A 27,901-nucleotide genomic window follows, 5' to 3' on the forward strand; every position below is an offset into this window, starting at 1 on the left:
GAAGAGATGTGCAGGCACACAGCTGGTGCAGGGCTACTGGCTTTGGGGAACAGTCAGGCTGCAGTCTGTGTGTAGAGGAATGAAGCTGGGTTAATTAGCACTGATAATATACAGCTGTGGGCTGGCTTCAGGGGCGGTGGGTTGGCTGATGTAGGTAAGGTGCAGCTGTGGCTGGTGCTGTTCAGTGGTTGAGAGCCAATGAAGGGAGAGCAGCTGAGGGAGAGGCAGAGGGAATGCATGCCTGGGAGGAGGAGAAGGCAGCAGAGGGACTGGTATTAAGAGTATGTTGGTATGAGATGGTAAATTTACAGAAGACCCAAATCAGCTATCTCTTTACATGCATGTTTTTCAGGCTTAAAAGTTAGTATCATGTATAAAGATGGTCATGAAAATAAATAAAAAAAGTTAAAATGGAGTAGGAATAGCACAAATATTTCAATAAAGGTGCAGAAAACTTTCAGGTTTGAATAATACCATCTAAATATTTCATTGCCTCCTTGAACTTCTGCCTTCTTCCTCTTGGAACGGGCAATATAAGAAATCTCTAAAGGTTTATTGTGAATGATACAGGCCCATCACCTGCTGTGGTTTCCCAGGATGGAGAGGACAAGCTACCCTGTTACCATCACGGTACCCAGCACTACCAATGAGCCAAGCAATTAATGTTCGCGGGATTGCTTACTGCTCAGATAAGTAATACTGAATTCCTTGCCTTTAAAGAAGGCTGAAAGACATTTTTTTTCCCCAACTGAATACACACAGATAGTTTTCTGCTATAAAAAATATTGTATTTTGTCAGAAAAATGAGCCAGAAGGTATATTATTTCTACCAAACCATGCATAAACCTGTGATCTCTCTGGTTTTTAACTATAGCATTCATTCCATATAAATCAAGCTCATTGGGAGAACCAGGACTACACATAACAATAACAGATTTCTTGTTTTCTTGCTAGGTAAATAGACCTTTTGGGTTTTTTTGTTTGTTTGTTTAAAACAAATTAAAAATTCATTACCTTATATATTATTTTGTGGGGTTTTCTACTAAAATAACTATTTGTGTTCAACAAATATTTCTATACATATTTGTGTTCAACAATATAACCCTTCCTTTCCACCATGTGGCATTTATTCTAGCTTACAGGTATTGTTGCCATGCAGCAGAATCACATACCTTTGATTTTTCATATTTAAACATTTCCTAAAAGGCAATATTTAGAAACACTGCAACACAAATTCTCCTCATAGCCAGAGCGGAGGAACTCTGGATTCTTTACCTGGTGTCAGTCTTAGAAAGTTTCCATACTTTTTGATTCTTTGCAGTGATTTTCCAAAGCTTATGAGAAATCATTTTAGAGCCAAACTGCCCTGAATAATCCTGAATAAAGCAAGAACAGCTGAAAACTGTGATTTACTCAACATCTTCATCTCCCACTACATTCAATGGGAGCAAAGGGAATTCAAGGATCTCAAAAAATTCAAATTCCTAACGAAGAACAACATTTTGACCTATTTAATTTCTTCTGAGAAAAGCATGGACATAACTCAATATGTTCCTGTTTGATATTAGTTTTTTATTTCACACCAATTCATCTAATGGCAGCTACATATTTTTACAAACCCTCTGACCTGTAGTACTTCCGACCCAGGATGAAGGCATAGCTGCACTGTAGTAAACAGCAATACTCCCTTGGTGTGGAACATACAGCATCCTGACCCAGAGGCCATTTTCCCCCCACCCACACCCTGCAGCTAGTTGAACATGACAAAACTGCCACGTTTTGGGCGAGACAGAGGAGACTGAACCCAAAGGGCTATTTGGTTCGAGGGGAATTTCATGTGTTTCCAGTTTTAGAGGTGTCTGTGTGCCCCCAGGGTCACAGCCAGGGGCGCTCCCCATTGAGGACTGCAAAGCTTCCCAGGACTGAGCAGTACCCAAGCACATGGCGCTGAAGTCACCTGCCAGGGCAGGGGTTTTATCTTGGCCACTTTGAAAATTTATCAAACACATGAAACACTGTGGGCAATGCTTCAGGTTGAAAGAATCAGCGCTGTGGTTGTGCCAGCAAACACCGAGATATCTCTAGATAAGGGATTAGACTGCTGCAGCAGTGTAAAGTACATCATGTTTCTGAAACCAAGGTAATGAGACAAGAAGCGGGAAACAAAAAAACAATTACAGCTACAAATATTTCAATTACATGCTGGGATATTTCAGAAAACTTTCTTGAATCTTCTTCCCCTGACCTCCACTACTGTGTTGAATTTTTTCATTATTTTAATACAAGGATGAAATAGAAACAATGCCAACCTCAGATTTGCTCTTTCTATGATATTAAAAATTGAGTGCAATTTTGTGAAACAGATTCCAAAATATTTTTTGCAGGTAACCTTTTGCTAGTAGATCTTTTTTTTTTCTTCACAGAACTGTATATTTGTCTTAAAGATATTATATGGGAGGGCAGTGATCTGAATAAAATGAAGAATGTTAATGAACATTTACATCTCATGTGAAAAGGCTTTGTCTAAGTTGCTAAAAATTAAAAGAAGTTGTAGATATCTTAGATTCTGATGAAAGGATTACATTTTGCATGGAACTCCCCTCTAAATTTTTGCCTACCTGCTTTAAAAACAAAGAGAAAAGGAATACTGAGCAAATTAAGCAACGGTGAGGCTGTGACATATGTAGACACCTGCAGCTGTATTTCTGGAAAGCACTTTCCAGACCAGAGCCAACCATCTTTTCTGTCCTTGGAGGGTTCACTAGCTCTGTAGGAAGAAGAGAGTAAAATCAATTGCACTTATTTAATTCTGTGGTGTTGTATCTTCGTAACTCCCCTGTATCTTTCTCAGGGGGCAGGGTCTGGATTCAGCTTAGCCCTGAGCAAGATATAGCAATGCTCTTTTCCCCGTATTTATGATTTTCTTACGTCATAGCTGTGCTTTTCCCTTTCCCTCAGAAACAAAAATTCAGTAACTATTGGAGACTTTTGTAGAACAACAGTAACCTTACCAGGCAGGAGGACACATCATGTACAGATGGTGTGGCTGCTGTTGAAGCATGTCATTTCTGCTTGCCTTGATTAAATTCTTACAAGGCAGAAGAAAACATTTTGTTAAAACGTCTCAGGCCAGATAATTTTTTTCTCATTCTGAAATGCCATAAACAGCTCAAAACTTGACCAAACTCTCTGAAACGGTCACAGACTACGCTTCTGGTACAGTATGTGGTTTTAATGTTAAAGATCAGGGAAAGCACCATCCTGCTGAAAAGTTTAGTAAATGAGGACCTCAGATAGCCCAGTAAATTGAAATTAACACCATATCTACACAGACAGCAAAGCAAGGCAATTGACTTAGCTGTAAAAAAACACCGTGACATTAGTTTTCCTCCTGATTGGGGTGTGGGGACACTCATGACTGCAGGTGGGTGGTGCCCAGGGATGGTGGGGGACAGGGCAGGACTGGCCTCAGCAGCACATCAGTATGGTGGTGTGGCCACATCCTGAGCTCACGTACCTGCATGTTGAACCTCACCCAGAGGGCACTGCTCTCAAAGGCAAAATCAGTCCAAGTTTTCAGAGCTCCGCCTTTGGCATCACAGCCCTTTTACAGCCCCTGGAGACAGCAGCTCCCACCAGCACCCTTGGGCAGCCGCACATACAGGGCTGAGTGGTTTCACACTGCACACATGACTTTGTCTACATTCACAGAGTGAGCTCAACACAACGTTTTACTAGCTTTCATTTTTCTTTTGCCGTGGTAAGTGCAAGGGTCATCACCAAAGAGGATGAGGGCCATTGAAAACTCAATATTCCACTACAGCGTTTGGTTTATGGTCTCATTTTGCAGCAGCTTTCTTTGTTAGGTGTGCGGCTTCATTGCCTGTCCTATAGTCCACACGCTTGTTACCTGTGGGACACCATGCTCCTGTTTCCAGAATAGCTGATACTTGGCACAGGAACTGCTCTGGAGTAAACGTTACAGAAGACCTGAGTCTCCAATCTGTTAGCCAGTTTTGGCACTCTGTCTTCACAGATTTCTGTGAAGATAGATGGAAAAAGCCTGTCGGCTGGAGATCAGACCTTGCATTGCTGATAGCTTTTACTGAAAGACTAGAGTGTTTTTTACAAAACACCACTGCATGAAAAATAGCTGTGCTTCATTTTCTGTTAATTGCCTGACATTAGACAAACCCAACTAAAATTTTGTGGTATCCCTTAGGTGATGAAACATTTGCTATCTCACACCTTGAAGACAGGAAGAGGAAAATAGTAATGCTTGGAGGATGCCCTGCTGTCTCCTCCACAACATGGCAAAAGCTCACACACTGGAAAACTGTAAACATATTCCAACTCACATTTATTCAAGTTACTGCTTTCACATTGATGTGGTGCAAGATACCGCTCATTTCAGATGCGGCTACCGACATGCCCCAGTAAACTCTTGACATCTTTTATACCATGAATTAACACTGTACTCAGATCATTAATAAATACTTGGAAAGTCTCTAAATGACCTACACTGAACTCTTTTTTTAAAGTATTTACCTTATTTAAGTGAATTTATTTTGGTATCAATATATATTATACCATGAACTGCTGGATGCAACTGTTCTGACAGATTTTGTGCACCTGATACTGTCTTTGTCCCTGCTGTAAGTCTGCCGAGTTTGGGATTGCGCAGAAAGTGATGAAGAACCTGCAGAGCCAAACTAGTTTTGATCTTAAGATGCTCACTTTGCTCTCATTAAAAGCAGCAGGTCTTGAAGCAGCGCAGCGCTTCCCAGGGAGCTCCTGTGGGCTGGTGCTCAATGGTCTGCTGCTCTGGCAATGCCTCAGTCCAGGATGAAATGGGTTGGATGCTTCAGCCTCAGCCCAGGATGAAACACTGGATGCTTCAAGCTCCTCAGAGTTCTCTGAGCACATCGGGCTTCCTCGCACGCACGTGTGTGTGTGTGTGTGTGTGTGTGTCGCTACTCATCATCCCCATGGAGCAAAACCAAGCGGCCATGCTGAGTACCTGATGCATTGGTCCCTGACTGTGCCCTTTAGACATAGCCTTCATGGCAGACATGATTGCCGTTGATAAGACTGAAGGTAGCCAGGGAATGGTTGGTGCTCTTGAGGGAGGTCATTCGTGTGGTGCTCCTGGCCATGCTCTGGGACCGCATGAGGAGACGAGCTCTGCAGCAGAGTAGCTGGTTGTTGAACTGTTTCCGAAAGCTCTTGCTGAGCAAGTAGAGAGCAAATGGGTTGACACAAGAGTTAGTGAATGCCAGGATCCGAGCGCAGATGCTGGCAATGAAATGCAGCACTGAGGTGTCCACCTCTGAGTAGTGGTAGGACCGGTATAAATAGATGATGTGAGTGGGAAGCCAGCAGAAGGCAAAGAGGCACACAAAGACCAATACTGTCCTGGCCAGGCGCTTACGGGACTCAATCTGGAAGAAGAAAAAGAAATTCAGATTAGCAGCTAGTCCTAGCTCCGATCAGTAACTATTTTTCCCAGTGCTGCAGCTTTGGGGCTAGCACGTGGCAGGCAGCACAGCTGGAGCAGGGCAACCAGGACTGCAGGAGAACACAGAGTCAAGAACCCTCCTTGTTTCTCCTCAATCCCCTTCCCCTAAAAGCAAATAAACATGAAAAATTATTACAAAAGTAGTCATTCCTGTCCTGTTTAGAGATAAAATTCCAAAGGCTTGTCACTTTGTAAAGTCCCAGCTCAGCCAACAAAAGTGCGGACATCTGCATTAGTTATCCACATAAAATATATACAAACTTAGATAATTTATATGTATTATCTTGTTGTTATTACTATTATTATTATTAATTATGGTGTAGGGGTCTGGGATATTTCACAGAGTCCAGAGGCAGGACTTTCTGCCTTGGGGCCATGTGGTATATGTACACAAAAATGCTGCCAATAGCTCATGGCCCTTGGAGACCATGTGCAGCACTCAGAGGCCAAAGGAACTGGAGAAACGGAGAGAGGAAATTCTGTACTTGGAGAAACATCAAGGCAGCGGTGAGGTGAACCCTTCAGCTGAAAGAGCTGGGGTTACGAGGAAAAGACAGGTCTAGGTGGTGAATAGATGAATGACCACCTCTCCTAACATGGCTTGAGCTTTGTCACGGAGGGGTGCTTTTACAATGTCAGCTAGCATGCAGTGTAACCTTTGTGCGGACTAGCCACATTTGTATTTTACTTATGTCTACGGGCTTGGAGTCAACCCAAGGGTATTACTCAACTGAGGGGAGCTGAGGTAAATCATACCTTGTCTTTTGTCCACCAGTGCCGCACACTAAGATAACAATGCCAGTGAAAGCCACATCTTTCTTCCTAACAAACACAAGAGCCATGGCAGAGGTCACCCAAAAGGAGAGGACAGACAGGGTTGCCCAGAAAGACCTGCTAAAATATGCTGCTCTCTGGGAGAGGCTGCACAGTCAGAAGTTTGCAGGTACAAAAAGTGTAGCACTGTTGGCTTTTTAGGGCTTTGTAATGTTCTTCTCTGTGGTGATCCCTGCACCTCTTCCCAGCCCCCGCTATGGAATTTGTTGCATCCCATTCCCTGTATTTGAGCAGGACCTGAACGGCCTGAAACTGCCTCTAGCTCCTAGCTCCCTGCTGCCCTTGCTCCTGCCCCGGTGCCTGGCCACGCTCCTGGGACACTTCCCCATCCTCACTCCCCTTCCAAGCTGCACAGGTAAAGCAGAAACCGAGCATCTTACACAGGCTGATCTTTCCTCTGGACAGCTGCAAGCAGGGAGCAGGCAGGAGAGACCGCACAAACCCATTCTGACTTTATTTTGTGCCTCTTTACCAGCCCCCACTGAAAATCAGCCATCGAGCTCAGGGATTGACGTGTACCAGATGATGATGTCTCCAGAGAGCGGGCTGAAAATTAAATCCTTTGAGAAAGGGCTCTCCTTTGCTGAACAATATATTCTTTTTAAATTTATCCTTAATTTGATAGAGGGCTATTGAGGCCACATCTGCACTATAAAGAAAGGAAGCAACACAGTAAAGAAATCGATACCAGTTATCTCAGATAGAGACCTATAGCTCCTGAATGCACTGCAGGACGGGAGTGATGGAGTGATGGTGCTAGACTGCAGCCCCGCCTTTGGCTTTCTTTGGAGCTCTCTCCCCAAAACCAACGGGGGAAAGGGCTGCTTTGACTACTCGCTTTGTTGTCACTAATCCAGTCATCAAATCAACAGAAAAATGGCCTGCAGGGGAGAAAGATTTACACACATTCAGAAGGGGAAAAGGGTAAGGATTTCAGGGATGGCACATCATTTAATGGGCAGAAAACACAGCTTTCCAGCCCTACTGTTTCACCTTAGCAGCTGAAGGCTGCATGAGATGATTGTGTTAGGTCAGCCCAAGGTGATGGCAGCTGGGTGCATTATACGGGCAATCATTCAGCTGAAGAACAGCTGTGTTAGTTTAGCTTAGGTTGAAGCACACCTCAGCTGAAAGGATGAGGTAAGATAAATAAGGTAAATATGTCAAGGTAAATAAGTTGTTTAGAAACAAGTTACCCTGCTGTTGCTTTGTTACTTGGACAACCCAAGGCTCAGATGCATTCAGATTTAAGCACTGACCTGAAATAGCCAGTTTCCCCCTGGAGATGACTTTTTCTCTCCGCTTGCTGACAACAGGAGCAGTCAAGAGGAAGCAGCCTCCATTTGAAAGCTTGGAGTTAGGTGGGCCAAATCCTGGCTAAATCCCCTCACTCGGTTCAGGACTCTCACATTTTCAGCCACACATTGTCAACCAGGGCATGAAACTCACTTGAAATACATGGGTCCCAGCTGAGCCAGCCCATCTGTGAGCTCTGCAGTGGGATGGTTTGGGGTTTTTTATAAAACCACCCACTCACAAGTGACAGTAACAGAGGTAATTCTGCATAGTAATAAAGGAAGTTTAATAATAATATATATAATAATAATATTAATATTTATATTAATTATTAATGATAATAATAAAGGGAAGGTTAAAAGGCTGCATTATGCCAGAGCAAATGGCCTGTTTATATAAATCAAAGAAAATTGAAACCTGAGGCTACAGCTATTGGACCAGAAGATTGACCAGTCTGGCTTATTAGAGGGCAAATAACAGGTGGACAGGTCATTCTGTCCAGCACCACTCCCCTCCAGAGACCCTAGGAAAAGAGGTGTTTTTAGAGAGACAATTATAATGACCGAAGAGTTTAAGGGGAGAAGCCAGGACTCTCATCTTCTGGGATACCACACTGCAAAGATCACACCATCCACAAGGCACATAACTTCAGTGCATCTGTGAAGACCCTATACTGTCCTGCTCCATCCTCCCTTCTGGACACCCTGCATCCACCACCATCTGTCCTGATCTCCACTCCCTCAGTCCCTCTCTAGCCCGTACTGGTTTCTCAACATGGTACAGCACCAGCGGAGAAGGGCTGGATCCATGGTGAGCGCAGCAGGCATCACTGCTTTTGTGGAGCAGCCACGCACCTCCCTGACACACCGGTGCTCCTGGCCCAGGGGAGCTTTGCAGAAGGGGCTTCCCTCACCTCCACTCCCTATTGCTGTGTCCTATTTGCCTTTCTAGTCCAGAGGACTGAATGACAGAGCCAGCATTTCCCTCTGTGTGAAAAGGGACTGCTCCACAGAGCAAGGCTTTATCCAAGGTCCTCTCTCTGACAAAGCAGCTGTGAGAAGTTTTCATTTTCTCCCATGTCACACCTCAGCTTCAATCTCCAAACACCATAGCAAGCTCTGCCTCTTTCCCTGCATCCTAGTCAATACCTTCCAGGGCTTTGGCATGGGTTTTCTGCTGTGTTTGCCATGGTAACCACCCTGCCAAAATCTCTGAACTTAGAAACAGGAGAAGATGCTTTAACTGCTTATTCCTGTGTCATGGCTTGTTTCAACCATTTAAAATCTTTTACCCCACCTAACCAATTAAATTAGCACAACAGATGCAGTCTGCTCCCGTATAAATTTCCCTGTACTTCCTCTTTACTCCCAGATTCACAGGGAATGTGGATTTTTGAAGAAAGTTGAGTCTCTACCTGTTTCCTCACGTGCATGTTTCCTTCCACGGGGATGTTGTAAGCGCTTCGGATCAAATTCTTAGCAATAAAATAATAATATACTGAAATGACAGATAGCGGAATGACATAAAAGATGAGAAATGATGCCATTGAGTGAATTTTGGGATGCAGCCCATCCGAATGAGGGTAAGGGGCACAGCTGACGAAGGTTTTATTAGTCACTTTGTCATGGAAAGGGTGCAGATCTGAAAACACTGCTTCAGGTATGGCAAGCAGCATGGATACAATCCAGATTATAGCAGCTCTCACACAAATCTTCATCAGTGCATGGGATACTTGGATCTCCATTGGCCTTACTATAGCTTTATACCTAAAAAAAAAAATAAAAAAAATAAATATTATATTGATCTCAACACTCAGGCATCGTATTGTTGCTTCTCATTTCCATTTAGAAAAAAAAAAACAACCCCAAAACCAAACCAAATCCTTCTTTACTCAAGACTGTGATTTTTTCCCTGGTGTTTTAAATTTTGATGCTTTCAATAGATTTCTCATTTTAAACTGAAGCCACTTGTCTCGGGTCCATTCAGTTTCATATGTATTGATTCTGCGTTCATTTAATTTGTAACTGACCCAACAAAGCAGGGTGCTGCCTGTATGTATGTGTCCAAATAGCATTAAGATAGGAAGTGCAATCATAGACTCCTCTTCAGAAGCAAGCAGTGTTTTACATCCCTTTACAGAATAGTGTTGAAGGAAACTGGATTGAAATTTTGCCACACATTTCGAGCTGTGTGTACACTAGCCTCTGGCAAGCCAAATCTTATGTTTTCTCAAGCTACGAAGAGCATGTTGCCTGCTGTAATTGCTATTTGGTGGTGCAGCTGGCAACTAAGAGTTGTCCATAACTCAGTGCACCCAGGCTAAGTAGCCAGAGATGCTAAGTGACTTTCTTGAAGAAAAAAGCCCTATTGCTTGCTATGCTAGATATGTAGAAGACTTTTTTTGATTTGCAATTTTGTCTTTCATGATTTCAGCCTTTCAGAAAATTGTACTTTAGAATCCAAGAAAATGAAAGAATCCAATTTATTTTGACTTGATGTGTATAATGAGAGGACCAGAAAACAGAAGAGCTTCATAATTGCTGGAGCCCTGCTCCAGCAGGAATCCGCACTCTGAGTAAATCACAATTCACATAAGCGTTTAAGGAACACAGTAAAAGAAAAGATAATTAGGAAGGAATATCTACAGGTTTCATAAATAAGTATTTAGGGTCATCAACATAACAATTGCAATCTGTTAGATGTTTCTTTCAGGATCTATCCCACACTGCCCATGGCCCATTTGGTCCCCTCTTGGTCACTATCAGCTCTCCGGGGATGGATGGGTGCCTGGGTGCTAGGCTGTCCCAGCCGCTTCTGGCATGGTGGGGTCTTTCCCCATGTGGGTGCTCTAGAGTCCATTTCTAAGCTCCTACCAGGATCCTGGCTTTTTCAGCTGGCTGAATTGGGCACTGGGGTGGGAGCAGAGGTAGTAAGCATAACACTCTGCCTGAGTCCAGGCAGCACACAGCAGCTTCCATCTGCCTGGCAGCCCAAACCCATGCTTTAGGGATGCCTAATGTATGCAACTGATTCTGCATGTACAATAGCCTGCATTACCTTAATGCTCAGCATTTGAGAGAGGAGTCTCTCAGTCCTGCACTGTTTTAACTGGGTAATCTCCTTATTTGCAGGATAAGCATTCCATTTCTAATTCTAAGCAATATCCTGCTCATCATACCTACTCTTTCCCTCTATGTATGAATATACGTGTATAAGTGTCTACATCTCTGTGTGTGTGTTTTATATACATACACACATTTAGATGCATATATTTTATACATATGCATGTATATACGTGTATACATAAGTACATACATGCTCACATTTATTTATATTTACTTTTATAAAGACTGTTCCTGGACATCTCATAATTTGCAGATGTTTCTTCATACAGGTGTCTTGTGTAAATGATTTTTCCTTTCATGGACTGCACTTTGCTCAATAGTTTTCTGTTTAATCACTTATTCTCCAGCCTCTCCAGCTCCCCTTTGTTTCAGCTATTCAGATGCAGGAGCCAGACATAGTATTTTTAAGGCTTGCTTAGCACCTCTTCAGCTTGCACTCTGAAACTGGGAATTAAGTGGTGTTATTCCAGAAAGCAAAATCTAGTGCAAGATCATGATCTCAGGTGAAGAAAATCACAGCACTTCAGCAAATATGATGTTATGACTATTGCAGTAATAAAATGGAAGAGCTAGGCAGATTACTAAAACAAAGTAGCTGAAACAGCTCAATTTATGATATGATTCACCAGTCATAGATTATTGACGGAACACTAGCTAACTGAACATCTTCAGTAAAATCTAAGGAAGACAAATGCAAAAGAATATTAACTACATATCAAGGTATCCATAAATCTAGCTAATGCAAAGTTATTTCTGCAGATGTTTATTGTATGCTTATCAACATGGCATGTTAGCGTAATTATTTCAGGGATTTTCTTACACAATATAGCCAGCTGAGCGAATATTTTCTTATATTAATTTCCAGTAACATGAATGAGTTAAAGAACACAGAGAAAGACAGATTCTGTTTAGTTTTTATTAACATTAATGGCGTAGGGAGAGTCAGAAAATTAATCTGTTTCAAGTTATTAGTACATTTTAATTAGAGATGGCATTTCCAAACAATATAATTCTGAAATAACACAATTAGAAAGGGCTAGGAATGCTGGCATTGATTATTAGGCATTTAGTTTGTTTTTAAAGCCTACTACAGCAGACACAAAAGAAGATCTGAGAGATGCTTTGCTTGCAAGGGGCTCAATGTAGACCAAAAGCACCAGGTTGAAAGCACAAAAACATAAACCAGCAAAAACAAAGATAAAAAATATGTTTTGAAATGTAGATTCTCAGATGTGGGAACACAGGTTGATATTTTCTTAAGAACCTGATAATTGAATCAAATTATTTTGCTGACTATCTCTATGACTTCTTTGATGGTGGGCTCACTCACTCAGAAATCTTCAGTAATCTATGTTATCCTCTGAGTACTAATGCTTAACTGATCAGCATGATCTGGTAGGAGTCTCCATTTCCAGCCACCTTGCTGATGCGTTGAGTCTCTCACCAGCTTGCATCTCAGCAGCTCTGCTCTCCCACACCAGCTTGGGTTCTGGACAGCAGCTGCAAGGGCTGCTCTGTGTACGGGCAGTGGGGGGATGCACAAGAGATCGGATCCCTGGGTTGGGGCTTGGTCTGGGAAACCACTGGAAGATTTGCCTGTGGTTGGTGCTCAGGGAGTGGAAAAGCTGCAGCTCCTGATTGGTTTCTGAGTGGGACTCAGAAACCTCTTTACTCCTTCTCCACATCATTTTCCAGATAGGGTCAACCCTGGATTTTATAATTTATTTGACATTTCTTAAGAACTTCAGCAAGGTAGACTGGATTTGAGCAGCAGTTGGTTCTGTTTTTCAGCATCTATATTTCCAGCTTGTGTCTGAAATATCGTTTCAAGCTTTCCACAGCTTTGTCCTCTGCAATGTTTTTTTGGATGAGTGAGCCTGAGGCACATCGCTTTCCAACACTTAACATCCAGCATCGGAATCACCCAATCTACTTTTAAGGGGATGTTGATGAATGCGCTTATATACCTCAGTGGAGCCGTGGACCTAGGTGGCCAGGCAAGTGAGCTCCCACGCAAAGGTCTTACAGCAGTGCTATTGTTAACCCATGCAGCAGCACGGGCTCTGAGAGTACGTGTCACATTGCATGCTCAGCTTGTCTGCAATAGATCTAGGCATGGCCCTGGCTTTATCACCTCTGCTGCTCTCACATTGTCTCTAATTACTGTTTGACACCACTTTTTTTCAGCTGAACTCCTTTCTCAACCCACTTTCAAAGAAATGTTTGAAAAATATTGAAAACCAGAGGTATGATTCATGCCCTACAACAAAGGCCAAAATTTTAAAAGAAAAATATGCCTTCCGAAGATGGAGTTGAATAAAAAATAGTACAGTCAAGAACTTGTATCAGCGCCAGTCTCTCTCCAGTTGTCAAACGGCCCAGATGAAAATGACTGGGTTGCCAATCTGATAGGAAATATGAAAGAAAGAGATGTTGACCTTTTCTACTGCTCAGTCTTTGAATGTCTCTGTTCCCACTGCGCTTGTGAAGCAGCAACCTTGCTTTATGCACAGCAGCTGCCAATGACCTTCTGACCAGGATGGATGCCAGTGCTCTCTCTACTTTGCAGTCTTGTTCAAAGAAGCCTGCACAAAGAAATTACACGTGGGGCTGTCTTAAGTGCAAATAATATAATCACAGTTCATTAGGCACTGTGAGGATTTGCCCTGTAAGGCACTCCTCCCCTGCACCAGCCACAGTGACCTCACTGCTATCCTTCTTCTCCAGGTCAGTCACCAGGCCTCCAGGAGCTTGGTGAGAGGGTTGCTTCAACCCAGAACATCCAAATTCAATAACTTATAATGTATGGTCACTTCTCAACCTAATTCCCAAAATTCTTTTGGGATTGGTAGAAGCTCACAGAGGCATGCCTCTCCACTGAATCCTGGAAAATGTCTTCTACTTGTCTTTTAGGATCGCTGTCATGCTCATTGAGTAATCGTTTCTCACAACCGAAACTACTGAAATGACCATAAACTGCTAAAATGTGACACACACACACTATTTTTTTTTTTTGGTAAATACTTTTCCCACTGAAGTTAATGTACCAGGGAAACTGGAAAACTGTGCCATTACCCTCATGCTAATAATAATGTAACTAATGATAACACCACCTAATGTACTCTAAAACTTCGACTATGCAAACATTGGTTAATACCCTACACTTAGCCCCAAAGCTGCAACTTCAAATATAAACACAGAGGTAGCTTTATCATGAAAAAGACAATTACAGGTATATTCTCCAAAGACACAGATCAAAATAACGCCCCAAATGGATGTCAGAATTTCCTGGATGCAGCTTCTCTGCTGGTGCAAAATATTTTAGCCATCTTTGTGGTCCTCAGCTGAGCCAAGAAAATGCACACCAGCTGAGGTACAAACATGCTTTGCCTTCAAAGCCATATTGCCTATATGTTCCTAAGCAGAGAGATATGAAGGGTGGCAATTTTTCTCTCACACTGGGGAAGAAATAACCTTATCCCTAAGGCTGCAGCTTCAGTGCCTCCTTTATGTTTTTCTTCCTGTCACCTTCATCCACTTACTTGTGCTTGCTATAATAGCCACAAAAAATAAATTAAAACAACTACAGCATAGGAGGAAAATCAGATCTTTCCCTTGGATTATAAATTAACTTTGCTCCATATATCTCACTGTCTTTTTTTTGGTGTTTTTTTGTTTGGGTTTTTTTTTAGGGAGGTAACTTTATGCTGTGTGGGGAAGCTGGTGCTGTAGGCAGCCTTAGTTTGCTTTCCTCTTTTATGATTGTTTTGTATTAATCCTTTTCCCCTTCCCTTATGTCAGCGATTAAAGCTAATAGAGATGGCACATAAATCAGCCCTCATTGTATACCTGGTAGGTATGGACTACAAAAAAAGAGGCTTTTTTAAGCTGGGAGATACCACCTTCTGCAGCGTCTTTACAATTGGAAGGTCAGTAGATCCTAATTTCAGCTGCAATAACCTGTGCCCTCTGTAATAACTGCAGTTGCTGCCATTGGCAATGGGAAAGAAACATCCTTCCCTCATGGCAGCGAAGGCAGCTGGTCACACAGGTAGGTGGCTGTCAGAGATGTTTCTGGTGACTGAATATGACAGCAAGGTTTGTACAGCAGCTATGTGCCAGCCACTACATCCCTCTCATCTATTGAATCTGGCTTAAAAAGAGGCACTAAGTTGCTTTCATAACTTTTTCTTCCTTACTTTTTTCAGCAGGAGTGTAACAAAACGGCTGAGAGAGGCTCTGCCACAGAGTACTGCCCTTTATTTATCTCAATCCTTCCAAGCATGCCCATCTCCCTGCAGCTGAGCCTCATGCTTGCAAGAAATATAAGAAGAGAAAAAAAAAACCCTCACCATCCTTCCTACAGGCAAATGGGACACTGCCTCTCAAAAATGAATTTGTAGGAGTACTTAAGTTTCAAGGAAAGTTTCCTCCCAATAGTATCATCCATTATGATGTCCTACACTGTTTACATAAAAAGATCCTGGGCTCCACTCCTGAATTTGTACAATGGTTTAAAAAAACAAGTGCATTAAAACCTGTTCAAACACAGTTTTAGAAGGCTTGCCCGTCCTTCCTTCATTACCATTCCCCGTGTTTAGACTGCATCGGGCTGGCGGAAAGATTTGCCATATTGCCGCTTTCTGTTTTTTCTCTGAAGTGAGAAATCCACTTACAAACTTTGAATCTGTTTAAACTAAGATCTATTTTGAGATGTTGCACTAATGTGAACCTGAAACTTAAATAAAAAAGCAGAGATCAGTGGGAATGGACTGATGTCTTACAAAACCAGTCACCTAAATTGTTGTGAAGTGAAAACGCTGGGTTCTTCCCATCTCTAGTAAACGAGCTCCTGAAATTGCCACGACTTCCTGTTGCAATGATGGAAGAACTGCCTCTCAGTTAGCATGTCCCCATATTTCTTCTGTTCCTACCTGTAACTGAAAGAGGGAGGAAAGATGTGCAATTCACAGTTCCTCTGATTCCCATCCATCTCTCCCCATCTGTAAGCTGAATGTGCCCACATTGGTCTGATCTTGGCCCATCAATAGACTGAAGGAGAATCTTTTCATTAAGATTTTGTAATTATGTTCTACTAGCATCACATTATTGTTTTGCCCACATAATATGAAGGACTGGCTCAATTACCATACAAACAAGCCTCAGGCAACAGAGACAAAGTTGATGCTATGCAAAAACTGCATAAATGAAGCACGTGGAGCCTTGTTGAGTGTGAAGCTCCACTTTGAAAGCAAAGAAAAAGCCTCACTAAATATCCCAAGAAATTTATGAGAAATGCAATGCCCCAAACTTTCTTTATATTGTTTCCACCGTGAATATTATGAATATTTATAGCTCTGAAGACAATTCAATAAATCCACACAATTGCTAGACTGTCTAACCCTTCAACACACTACGACAACCTATTCTGAGTCTATGTGCTTTCTGCGTACTTAGTTGAGATTATCATTATTAAGCATGATTCTTGGGTGAACATCTGTTATTAAAATCTTTACTTCAGTAAATTGCATATGGGCACAAAGACATCTCTAACGGGCTAGTCTTACATACATTGGCAGGTACTGCCTACTTTCTTTTTTTATTAATTAACATTTAAATGAAAAGGAAAAGGAGGCACTGATGGAAGTGACATAGTTCTCACTTTTTGAAGTGTGCATTCACATTTCAGTCTATACCTGCATACTGCTGCATCATCCTGGAATATAGACAAATAGGAACTTCAGGCCAGGAATGACTAAGGTCAAAATTGAAACAGACTGTTTTAGAGGTCATTGAACTGCACTACACACTGGGGAAGGACAGCTTAAATAGTAAGCATTCGGTAGTGAACGTTCTATTCCTAATCATGACCATCCAGAGCATAAAATATTTCAGAATTAACTATACATATGGAAAACAACGGATGTAAACATTACTGCATGAAACAGTAGGAGTCCCATGGATAGTGCTTTCCTTATTAGAAAGATCCCCTTTGCACCTAGAGTATTTATTCCCTGTAGGTGATCTTCAGCCAAGCCTCTGAATGAAACCTTGATCCCAAGTCAAAGATTTCAATGGGCCAGCCTCGCAGTTTGTCACTGTCCTGGCAAATGGTTGTAAGACCTGCTGTTTGAAGGAGGGGTGGGACCCATTCATTGAAAAACATCCTTTGATTTCAAAACCAGCAAGCTCACACACACAGCCAGTGCCCCAGCTCCTCAATACCAGCTAATTGCTGTGCACATTTCTACATGCTCAGCGCTCAGCACAGTCAGAGAGACGTGCCCTGCTCAGCAGAGGGACGTACCTGTTCGTGCCACACGGCAACAGATCACACGCTGGTGGAGTAGCTTGCTGGTGCCAGGGTTGCAATGTGATGTATGCCCAGAGCAGAGCTGGGAGGGCTGGTACTGGCATCTGGGCCACCAGGCATAGGAAGGAACAAGCCCCAGTGATGCTTTCCATCCAAGGCTTTTCTGTCTCAGCCCAAGTCTCCGGCATTATCAGTGGGGTGGGACCAGGGGCTCTGCATGCCTGAGGATTGAACTCTTACCAGGGCAACTAAAGCTGCAGCTTCAGACAGGGACTCCTCATCTCACTAGAGAATCAACCTTATTTCTCCTGAAAATATCACCTTTGGTACATAAAACCAGCATCACTGGGTAACCTAACAAGTGGCATAATTGCTGGGTGTCTCACAGAGCCAGTTACAGAAATTCATTGGGGTTTCTAAAAATGGAAGTATTTCAACCCAAAAAGTCCTGCCTGTGATGTACAATAAATCAATATTGCACCTTGTTCTGACAGAAAAATAATTCATCATTGACCTTAAAATTAGCAGTTCAAGTTATAGCAGCTGTGGTGTGGTTACCTTAATTTTGTGGAAAGATAATAAAAAGTTATATACAGACATATTTATATATATGTGTATGTATGAAACTTTAGAGAAACAGTTTTCCTGAAGTGAAAAGCAGCTCTCAGATCAACTGACTGGGAATATAAATATAAAAGGGGCAATGCTAACTATACATTAGCAGCTGACACCCAGTCTCCACCTTTGTCTCCCACACCTTGCCCTGAAAAAAAACATGCAGGACAAAAAGCTGCCCTGAATAAAAGAAAATGAGGATCCATGCTACAATCTCAAAGAAGTAATTAAAAAAATCAATATACAACAGATGGGAAAAAAGGCAAAAGTAAATGACAGCAAATATCAGAGTTTAAAAATGTCGGTGACTGATAAGGGAAGCTGGAGGAGCCAACAAATTATCAAAGGTCGCTGTGTAACAGACAAACGTGCATTTTTAAATACATCAGGAGCAAAAATAACCAGTAAGTCAGGCATCCATGTAAATGGTGGAGATACGAACAATGACGAAACAAGGCGAAAACAACTACTACATATTTGTCTTCAAGACCAAATGTGGAGGAGGGATCTATACCATATGTGTAGTACTATAGATGTAGCAGAAAATTGTCAGCTCTATTAAAGAAGATGTGAGCCAACATTTGCTAACACAAACCAGTTTCACACCATCAGGCCTAAATAATTTACACCTAGGAGTATTAAAGGAACCAGACAGGGAACAACCAGTGTTAATTTTTTTACAAATCTTGAAAAAGTGGAGAACTTCATCAGAAGTGGAGAACTGGCTCCAAAGTTGTGAAGTTTGGAAAGCTGGAAGGTGTGACCAAGAAAACTGCAAGAATTTGGGTAACCCAAGGCCAGTTGTAGACAGAATAATGGTGAGATTAATCCTGCTACACAGATGATAATTAGTATAAGCCTGTCTTGTTTAATACATGGCAAATTTAGGATTTTTTTTTATATTGTCACAACATTATAGGTGATGTAAAAAGGGTGTGGGCCATGCTGGTGTACAAGGGAGGCACAGCCTGCATGGGCACATTGGCACGAGTGACCATGCATGTGAATACATGCACGTGTGTGTGCCAGGGCATGCATGGTCCATCCTCCCCTAATCACATCCATGCAATCCCTTCCTCTCTCCTATGGGACAAGGGTTAAAATCCCTGGGAGGACCTCAAACATGCTGGTGGAAAGGTAGCAGTGTGTGGAGCCACTTCTAGCCTGGGTCCTGGGAACCTGCTCTAGCTGCAGTGTTATTTATTGTGTATATCAGCTGCCTCCAGCAGGCTATAAAACCTTTGCTGGGAAAATTTGCAGATGACACTGTAAAAATATTGTAGAATCATTGGGGTAAATGACCATCATCTAACAGAAGCCATTTTAACTCAGCCAGGTGTAAAACAGTAAATCTAAGACACAAGTGAGCAGACTATGCCAAAGAACTAGCGATTTTTCAAGGCAAGAGGAAACCGAGAGAAGATATTGGAACATCTCTTCTGCACCTGACAAAATGAGATATCCTGTGCCATTCTCACTGTGTCATGGCTTTAGTGTGACCAGTACCTGAGCTAGCTAGTATAGAGTAAGTCAGCTATATGATGCTTAAGTCCTTTCTGTGGCTTCAGTAAACAGGCAAAAGAGACCATCACCTCCATATGAACTTTCAGCTGCATGTTGGGGCTGAACAATCTAGTGCCATCTTTGACTGCTTTTGTCATAGAATCATAGAATAGTTTGGGCTGGAAGAGACCTTTAAAGGTTATCTAGTCCAATCCCCCTGGACATCTACTAGAACAAGTTGCTTAGAGCCCCGTCCAACCTGGCCTTGAACACTTCCAGGGATGGAGCATCCACAATTCCTCTGGGAAACTTCTTCCAGTGTATCAGCACCCTCATTGTAAAAAATGTCTTCCTTATGTCCAACTTAAACCTACCTCTTTCAATTTAAATCCGTTGTCCCTTGTCCTATTCCTACATACCTTGGTAAGAAGTCCCTCTCCATCTTTCTTATAAGCTCCTCTAAGTATTGAAAAGCCACAGTAAGGTTTCCCTAGAGCCTTCTCTTCTCCAGGCTGAACAACCCCAACTCTCTCAGCCTTTCGATTATGCTAGATTATTATGCAGTGGTTAGAGGTCAGATGAATTTCAATTTGAATACGACACAAGTTTTAAGCAGTGAGGATAACAGGATGCCAGAGGCACATGAGGGGGACAGGGTGATATGTGTACCTTTAGTCTGAATGTTCAGAAAGTTGCCTAGAGTCACTGAAAAGATCTGTTTTAATCCAAACCCTGTGAGGTATTCAGCAGCCTCGGTACATGGGTACAGGCAAGAAATGCTGCTGAACTGGATGGCTAGTGCAGTCAGTGCTGGTCAGCGTTTGCATTTCTTGATCTTGGGAGAACAGAGACGGTCATTTGACCGTCCATGTCTAAATTTCATGCTTCAGGGCTGTCTTCAGCTGTGAACAGATAGTTTTTCCTCTCGGGGTGTCGTGGTGCTGTTTTCTGTCCTGCCTTCCCACAGAGCTGCAGAGACTGGCTGTAGCGAGAGCAGACAAAGATAGGATGGGCAGAACTCTGGCAAGACTTCTCTTTTGGTGTTCTACAGTCTTCCGCCATCTGGTTAAACTGGTCACTGGCCTGGTGTCAGGAGGAGAGTTTTCTGCAAGGGACTCCAGCTTTCTGCCTTTCTTCACAGCACAGCAATTGGCTTGCTGCTAGGATGCCCTCTGGTGCCTCAGCAACGTGGGGGACCCAGGCACTGCCCTCGCTTTCTGCCCCAGGGCACAGGCTGAGCTTCTGGACACCACCCCCCCGCTCTGCCTGAGGTCCTATGCAGGCAGTGTGGGGGGAATCAAGGAGCCTGCTAGGAGCAGGAGCTCAGGCAGGATCTCATGGCCTATGGTGTCCTACATGGTATGGGGTGAAGTGGGCATGTGGGTGCAGAACTGGTGAGAGACAAGGTGAGGGGGCGCCACCGGGCTAGCGGTGCACTCTTTTTTTTCAAAACAGGAGGAAAACAGGTTATTGCAAGGGCTGTCTGTGAGCAAGGCAGCTACCGAATGTTTCACAGCATATACAGGGCAGGCTGTGCCTGCTTCTCTTTTTCAGCTCAACTCCCTGCTGCTCTTCTCAGTAAGGCTGTCGTCCACATCTGAACACCAAGTAGTACCACATGAACTGATAGGACCACTGTGAGCTTGTCTCCCTGCAGCGATGCTGACGTCCCAGCTCACCACGTTCAGTCTGACACACAGCCGGCAAATTCTCCGTGGCCAGTCGCTCTACTTATTAACAGTGTGTACAGCACTTCATACCATGAGACCATGACAACTGATTGGGGTTTTCACATTTTGCTGAAATGTAAACAACAGGTAATCTAACATTTCTTCCTTTTGATTGCTTAAATATTGACAGTCTCCAGCACATTAGCACTGACTCTAACCTTGGATTTGTGCACTGGTCCCACTGATATAAATGGAAGCTCTAATGTTCCTGGTTATAGAAGTACATCTACTGTGTTTTGCCCATCTGCTCCAGCTAATCAAGATATTCAGACAGTTTGTGCTGTTTGATCTGTTTCTCTTGGTGCAGATGGATGCAGGGATGGAGGAAATGAGAGCTAAACCCAAGGGTTCTAAAAGTGTTTATATTATATTGACACAGTGGCCAGCAACACAGGATCTAAGACTCTGTACAGTGGCTGAAAGAGGTCTGTGTATCTCTCTCCTCACACACCCTGTGCCATCAGCACAAGAAGAGCAGAGGCATGGACACCGTGCCAGCAGCAAGGGTCGAGGAGGGTCTGCGCAATGCTTCAGTGGGAGGGAAGGCTTTGGGCTGGGGTCCAACACGCCTCTGGTTTTCTTCCCTGGCTTGGGAAGACCAATGTTCCAGCTGAGACCGCATCGGTGGATTCAAAGTACACATTGGGGTATCATTCTGCCAAAGCACATTGGCTGGGTTAGAGGCTGCCTCAGTAGTTCAGAGAGTAGCTTTTTCTCTGTCACCCTCTCAAAACTTTCCTGAGGCTGCACAGTAAATTACAGCGCAAGTAAATTGCTCCAACATAGTCTTTTAGCGACCTGAAGGGATTTCATGAATGCTGTGACTAGACTGCCCAGAATAAATTCATAACCACTATGGACCTGACACTTTACAACTGACGGTATTAAAAAAAAAAAAAAAAAAAGAAGTGTCTCTCTGTAAATCAACTTGATGGAAATCCAGTTTGGCTTTCCATAGCTTTATTTTAGGGTGGCACATTTCCCTTAATCCTCTTGTGGAGACATAACCCAGTGACTGTAAAATAAAACACATGAACTGACATGTAGATATTACTTTTCCTCTGGTATTGTATCTAATATTTATAGTCCGGGACGGAGACACCAAATCACAGAAGAGATGAGTGCACTAAACAAAGATTGTTGCATATTTAAAAGTACGTTTCTAGAGATTCTGGATTTGTTTCTTTCCTTACACCACTGTGTTTTTAGAAGAGAGGGTTGCTTAAAGTTTTTCTCTCTTAGATAAACAAACTGTCACATGAGTTCAGAGTAACATCAAAAGCTCTGGCTGTGACCCACTCCAAGGGACCCAGCACAGATGGAAGCACTGCAGCATCCCTGCAACCAACCTTGCACCCAAGCACTGGGGCCAACATTTCCAAAGGTAACATCCTCATTTCAGGTCTCCCACATGACTGCAACTCCTGCTGTCTGCAGCTGGTCCTACCAAAGTAAGCCACCTAACCTCACGTGTGATGTCACCCGATGTGTCTCACTACCCTGTCACTCCCTTCCACTACAGGACAGCAGATAGCTCTGGCTGGCAGGCATTGCTGCAGTTTTCTGGTGCTAAAATCCAGATAGTCCAAGGTGCTTCAAGTAAAGATGCTGCTCGTAAACTCCAGTTACGCTTTACACTTACCCTGCTGTGTGCTTGCAAAGCCAGCATTACTTCAGGAAGGTTTCACTGCATGAGCACCAGGGCATTTTGATTTTTTACTGTCAGCAGAACAGTGGGGAAGTATGATCAGTGCTTGACAGCTTGGGTAATTCAAATGCAAATGTATAAACCCTGTCAGTCATGGGAGAAACAGTCAATTAAATGAAGACATCTCCCATGACAAGGGCAATTAAGAGGGTTGCTTTTCCTCTTACTGTGCAAAGATTTTCCTTCATTTCCTGCCACTTGCTGAGCCAGCCTTGGCTTTTCTGCTTGGGCTAGTGGCCCAGGTGTCACTGCTCTCACAGGCACCTCTGTACCCCTTCCCTTTGCACCGAGGAGGAGGAGGAGGGCAGGCTGTTGGGCGAACCCAAACTCCCTCTTTGCTGGGATGAGCTGAGCAGTAGCTGAAGAAATGTGCTGCCTCGACAGAGCAGAGCAGCAGGGCAGACAGATGTCCTTCCCCGGTCAACCTCATTCACAGTCATACACAGGCATAGACTGCTTGATTTCTTGCTCTTGTATACTGGCCCTGGCGCCTTATCACTCATGGGGGGTGGCTGTAAGCACACCGCAGGCCTTAACCCTCTCCTGCCCGCTCTGTAAATTCACCAAGCTCACAGGGAAACAGGTCTAGCCCACAGGTCCCACTGCTCCTGCAAATGCAGCTGGAGAGATGCAGACACCACACAGCCAGCTGAGTAGTACCACAAAAAATACATTTCTAATATTAACTTTTTTTATTATTATTTTCTCCCTTTCTTGCACACTGTCTCAAATACTTTAACTTTAGCCTGACACAATCTCATGATTGTACCCAGAGCCAACCTAAGCACCCGGGGATCCTTTGGCTATGCCCTACCTAACCCAACCTCTGCAGGCATCCTCTTCTGCCTCCGTGCACGCAGAGCACCTGGCAGGCTGGGAGGCTCCCGCTACAGTAAAAGCTGAGATCAGCAGTTTGTCCCTCTGTTTCTCCTTGAGAAAAGTTTGCAAGTGAGCAGCCAATCCTCTGGACAACCACTACGTCTTGGCAGCTCAAACCGCTGAGCAGCTTTAGGTGCTTGCTCCGTGTGGGAGATTGGCGCTTAGCTGAGTGTTTGCAGTCACCAACAGAGGATCGATTCAGTACGATTAACCCTGCCTAAAACACAGGAAAGTGGCAATGGAGAGAGGAAAAGTGTGCCGTGGGGAGGCATACTTTTGTGCCCCTGATGTGGGCTCTGCAAAAATCTATTAAAACTGAGTCCCTCATTTTCAGAAGGTGATCCAAAGCAACCGACATTATTTGTACAATTATCGTAACACGTAGCATGTGTCTCACCGCTCGCTCATGTACTGTATCTGCCATCACACCTACCCGCTGCCTTTCATCTTGTGTTTCAAGGGTCACAACTTTGGAAATGTCCCTGTTGTATCACACTGCAATGCTTTTCTTTACACAGCAGATTTCTGACTCCTGCAATGCCAGGTCTCTCTAGGCATCACCACAATTCCTTCAGTAATGCCAGCAGTTGCTCCCAGTTGCTTTTGTCAATGGAAGGGAGCTGGAACTGAGGGTGTTTTATTGTTAGTTTTTGCAGAAGATAAATTATAGACAAAAGGCCTGTGGTGGACTGACAGGTCTCCCCTTCCTTGAAGACAGTGCCATGCAATGCTATTCACAGCAGATGGTTTAGGGAGTTTTTTTCTCTGCCATGGTCTATGGCTTTGATTCATGAGAACGGGGACATTCACATGCCTCATGCGAGCAGCTCAGATCGGGTTCACATCACTGATCATTAGCCATCTCAAATACGGGCATCTGATCTGCGCTAAACCACAAGGTTTCCTCTATACCCAAGGAGGGAGCTAGGTATCCTGACATGGTGATTTGTCCTGTCTCCTCTGGAGGTGTCTCTTTCCATGGATTAGGGGACACCTTGCTGACTATCCTGGAATGGCTCCTCACCTCAGACAGCAAAAGCCAAGTGAGATGAGCTATGCCTGAGCAGTGTTGCCTGCTGGACTTCTGGGTCCTTGTGTTACCCTGGTCTCACCACCATGGCGCTGACTTCTGCAGGTGTTTCCCTGCAGTGCTGAGCTGCCACTCATCCTTCATGCAACACCATGTCTGACCTTGGAAATGGTTATCCACGAAACCAACCCCAAGTGCTAGGGTCAGCATCTCCCTGCCCCAGGGGCCACAGCAGGGTACAGACAGACCCATGCAGGCATCACCATGCTGGTCACAGTCAACTTGCATCTCGGAAGTTTTCCCTGTACATTTTAAGGTTATTTTCCTAATTATTCTGATGTGGTTAATACTGGGGCCTAGAATTCAGGGTGACAGTTTTAAGAAAATAAAGATAGACTAATGGGCTGTAAGCTGACAAAATATAGATTGGATTATTTTGTAACAAAATTATCCCAGCACTGCTGTTAATATACTATTACAAAAACTTCAGCAAACATAATAGGTAAGGGCCATTTGTGGTTCAATGCACAGCATTTCAGATTCATATAGCTAAGAAAGGTAAAAGTTTCATTATTGTTTCCTTCTGCAGTGGACAATAGATGCATTATAAGAGGGTAAACTGATCTCTTGGAAATGGGAATATAAAGTCTTCTCCCACATGCATGCCTCTCTCCCTTATAGCCAAGTGGCATTGAAATGTGTGGTAAAGTTTGCTCACCAGTGCAGCACAATGGTTAACAGGATCCGGATAAAGCTGAGATTCAGAATTTAAAGTCACCAAACCCCAAGCTTGCCACAGCTGCTCTTTTCTGTTCTGCTCGCCCACTTCAGGCAAAAATGGTATTGATGTGCTGCTCAGTAAAAGCATTTGCGATATTTACTTTATGTGGCACATGATTGGAGAGCAGTAAATCTCTCTAACATAATCTTCCATATGATGTATTTTTCTTTTCCTTACACTCCTTAAAACAACTTACGTTACAGCTTTGGAAAGATGAGTTTCCTGGATAAAGATTTATTATTTTCCTAACATTTTCTTCAGAGCAGGCAGAGGGGCTCCAGCCACTGCACAAAACTCAGAGTAGTCCTTTCCTAGGGAATTTGTGCAGTTGTCCTATTTCCCCAACACTTCTAGAGAAAAGTGCTTAAAGACTTTTGTCTACACATAGTCCTGTTTGTCATCTGCTATTGGGACTGAGAGCATTCTTTTTATATGTACCCCAGCATGGAGGAGTTAATAAACATATTGGCTGTTCTGTCTGTGAAGCACTGTGGAGTCACCTGCTTTCATTGAGGTCATGTACTGTATATTGAAATATATATGAACTACCCTGAAAACTGAACAAAAATAGTCTGCTGATTTGTATTAGGTTAGGAGGAGAGACACAGAGTGGCATGCAAGGGGCTACCAAAAGCAAACCTAATGTCACTTCTTTGTGACCAAGAAATACAATACCCGGGGTTTTTTTTGAGCAAACCAAAACCAAAATGATTTTTCTCATTGGAAATCTTCATACTTCTGTGAGATTTTCTAACTTTAGCACAGTGGCAATATATTCCTTAATCTCCTTCTGAAGCATCCAAATTAGAAACAAAATATCCTGGCTCCTCTGATGTGCACAGGAGTTTCTATAAAAGCCAACAGTCTAATAAATACTTTCCAGAAAGGTAGGCTTCATCCTTCCAAATAACATACAAATTAAAATATCTTCTGAATTTAAATCTGAGTGCTCCGAGACAGTTTTCAAAAGCCTCACAGAAACCTAAAATAGATTAGAAGCATATCATTTGTTAAAGTCAAACTTGTTTTCAGATACTCTAAAATAGCTATCACATGTTGTTTTTACTAAACTTTACTGGAAGACAAAGTTTCCGAACCAACAGCACAGATCAGTTTCGATTGGATAAGGGGCAAATGGTTTAATCAAGGAAAGTACACTGGCAATAGTGAACTGAGATTCCTGGATTCAGACATCCTCATTTGAATATTTGAAACATATTTCATGAAATACTGCCTCACATGTAATTAGCCTTAAGAAAGCAAGCCACTAGAAAGAATTGGTTCTAACTGCACTTTAAATTGCTGCTCTAGCACCTTCACACTTCATGAAATATGGATCAATTACCTTTTCGGCAAATGTGGACATGATGTCTTTTAACAGGGCTTCATTAATGGCATTTTCTCTCTCTGGTCTTTAGCTTCATCTGCTTTTGTTTTCCTTATAATTAAGCTAGACTCTTTGCTAAACTGCACAAACATTTAGTTTAGCCTAGAATAAAATTGCTTTCTTCAGTCTGTGTCCTCTCCAAGTCGTGTGCTCTGTGAACTAGAAATTAACTGAAGTTGCTCCTTTTCCCTCATTAGTTAAAAAACGTACTTGTTACCTGAAAATATACATTCAGAATCATGCATTTCACGGAGTCATGATTATGCAGACTTCTTTTCAAGCCTACAGCAGCTGGCTTACCTGTCAGCTGAGAGAGCAGTGAGGGTGAAGACAGACACCCCTACCGAGGTGAGCTGTATGAAGGGGATAAGTTTGCATCCAGTTCTGCCAAACAGCCACTCGTCAGCAAGGTACCTGCTGGCGTCCACGGGCACGCAAGTCACTAAAAGCAGCAGGTCTCCCAGAGCCAAGCTGGAGATGAACAAATTAGGGACATTTCTCATGGATTTCACAGTACAGAAGATCTTAATCAAAGTGATATTGCCAATAAGGCCTATCAAAATGATGATCCCGTAGATCGTGGGGATGGCGTAAAAGAACGCTGGGTAGAACCAGTCGTCACCGAGGAGGGAGAGGTTTGTACTGTGGTTGACAGAGATGTTGTAGAGAATGAAGTTATCTGTTTCCAGGTCTAGCAGGAGGCACTCTCCAGATGCCATTGTCCTACTTTGCTCTTCTCGGAAGACAGCTTTCTTCTTTGAAAATCCTCAAGTAAATTTCTTGCTTTAATTTTGCTGCTGCTTGCTGGCTTTGAACAGTCAGAAGAGTTTAAAAGTCACATCACTTTGTGACATATCTTGGCGATAAACAAACCAAAAAGCAACTGCAGCTTGCTCGACAGCACTGTTCCCATAAGGTGAAGGGAGAACATCTTTTAGTGTAGTTTGGATCCTGAAACTTGCATTTTTTTCATTGACTTGTCTCGCTGTTAGGTATTCCTCAGCTCTGAAAGGCCATTGATCAGATTCAAAGACCGGTAAGCGGGAGGCATTTTCAAAACCGAGGCTTGTTAAATTCCCAGCTGCAGGTCTGCTGAGCAGAACCAAGTCCGGAACAAGGGAGTTATTACTACAAAAAGCGAGAACTTTTGGTAGTTGCTGTCGCGCTGCATTGCCAGCCTCC

At 43.1% G+C, this 27,901-nt stretch overlaps 1 protein-coding gene across 1 annotated transcript; it reads right to left on the reverse strand.

The window, feature by feature from the left end:
- Window positions 1–310: 310 nt before the first annotated feature.
- Window positions 311–27,901, reverse strand: GRPR (gastrin releasing peptide receptor). Its single transcript, XM_080375169.1, has 3 exons — window positions 27,020–27,901; window positions 9,063–9,414; window positions 311–5,441 (listed from the first exon to the last, which is right to left on the reverse strand). Exons 1-3 carry the CDS (start codon window positions 27,436–27,438, stop codon window positions 5,049–5,051), a joined length of 1,164 nt encoding a protein of 387 aa, XP_080231295.1. The 5' UTR covers window positions 27,439–27,901; the 3' UTR covers window positions 311–5,048.

The sequence above is a fragment of the Falco punctatus genome (assembly GCF_963210335.1).
Source record: "Falco punctatus genome assembly, chromosome: 2".
Taxonomy (NCBI): domain Eukaryota; kingdom Metazoa; phylum Chordata; class Aves; order Falconiformes; family Falconidae; genus Falco; species Falco punctatus.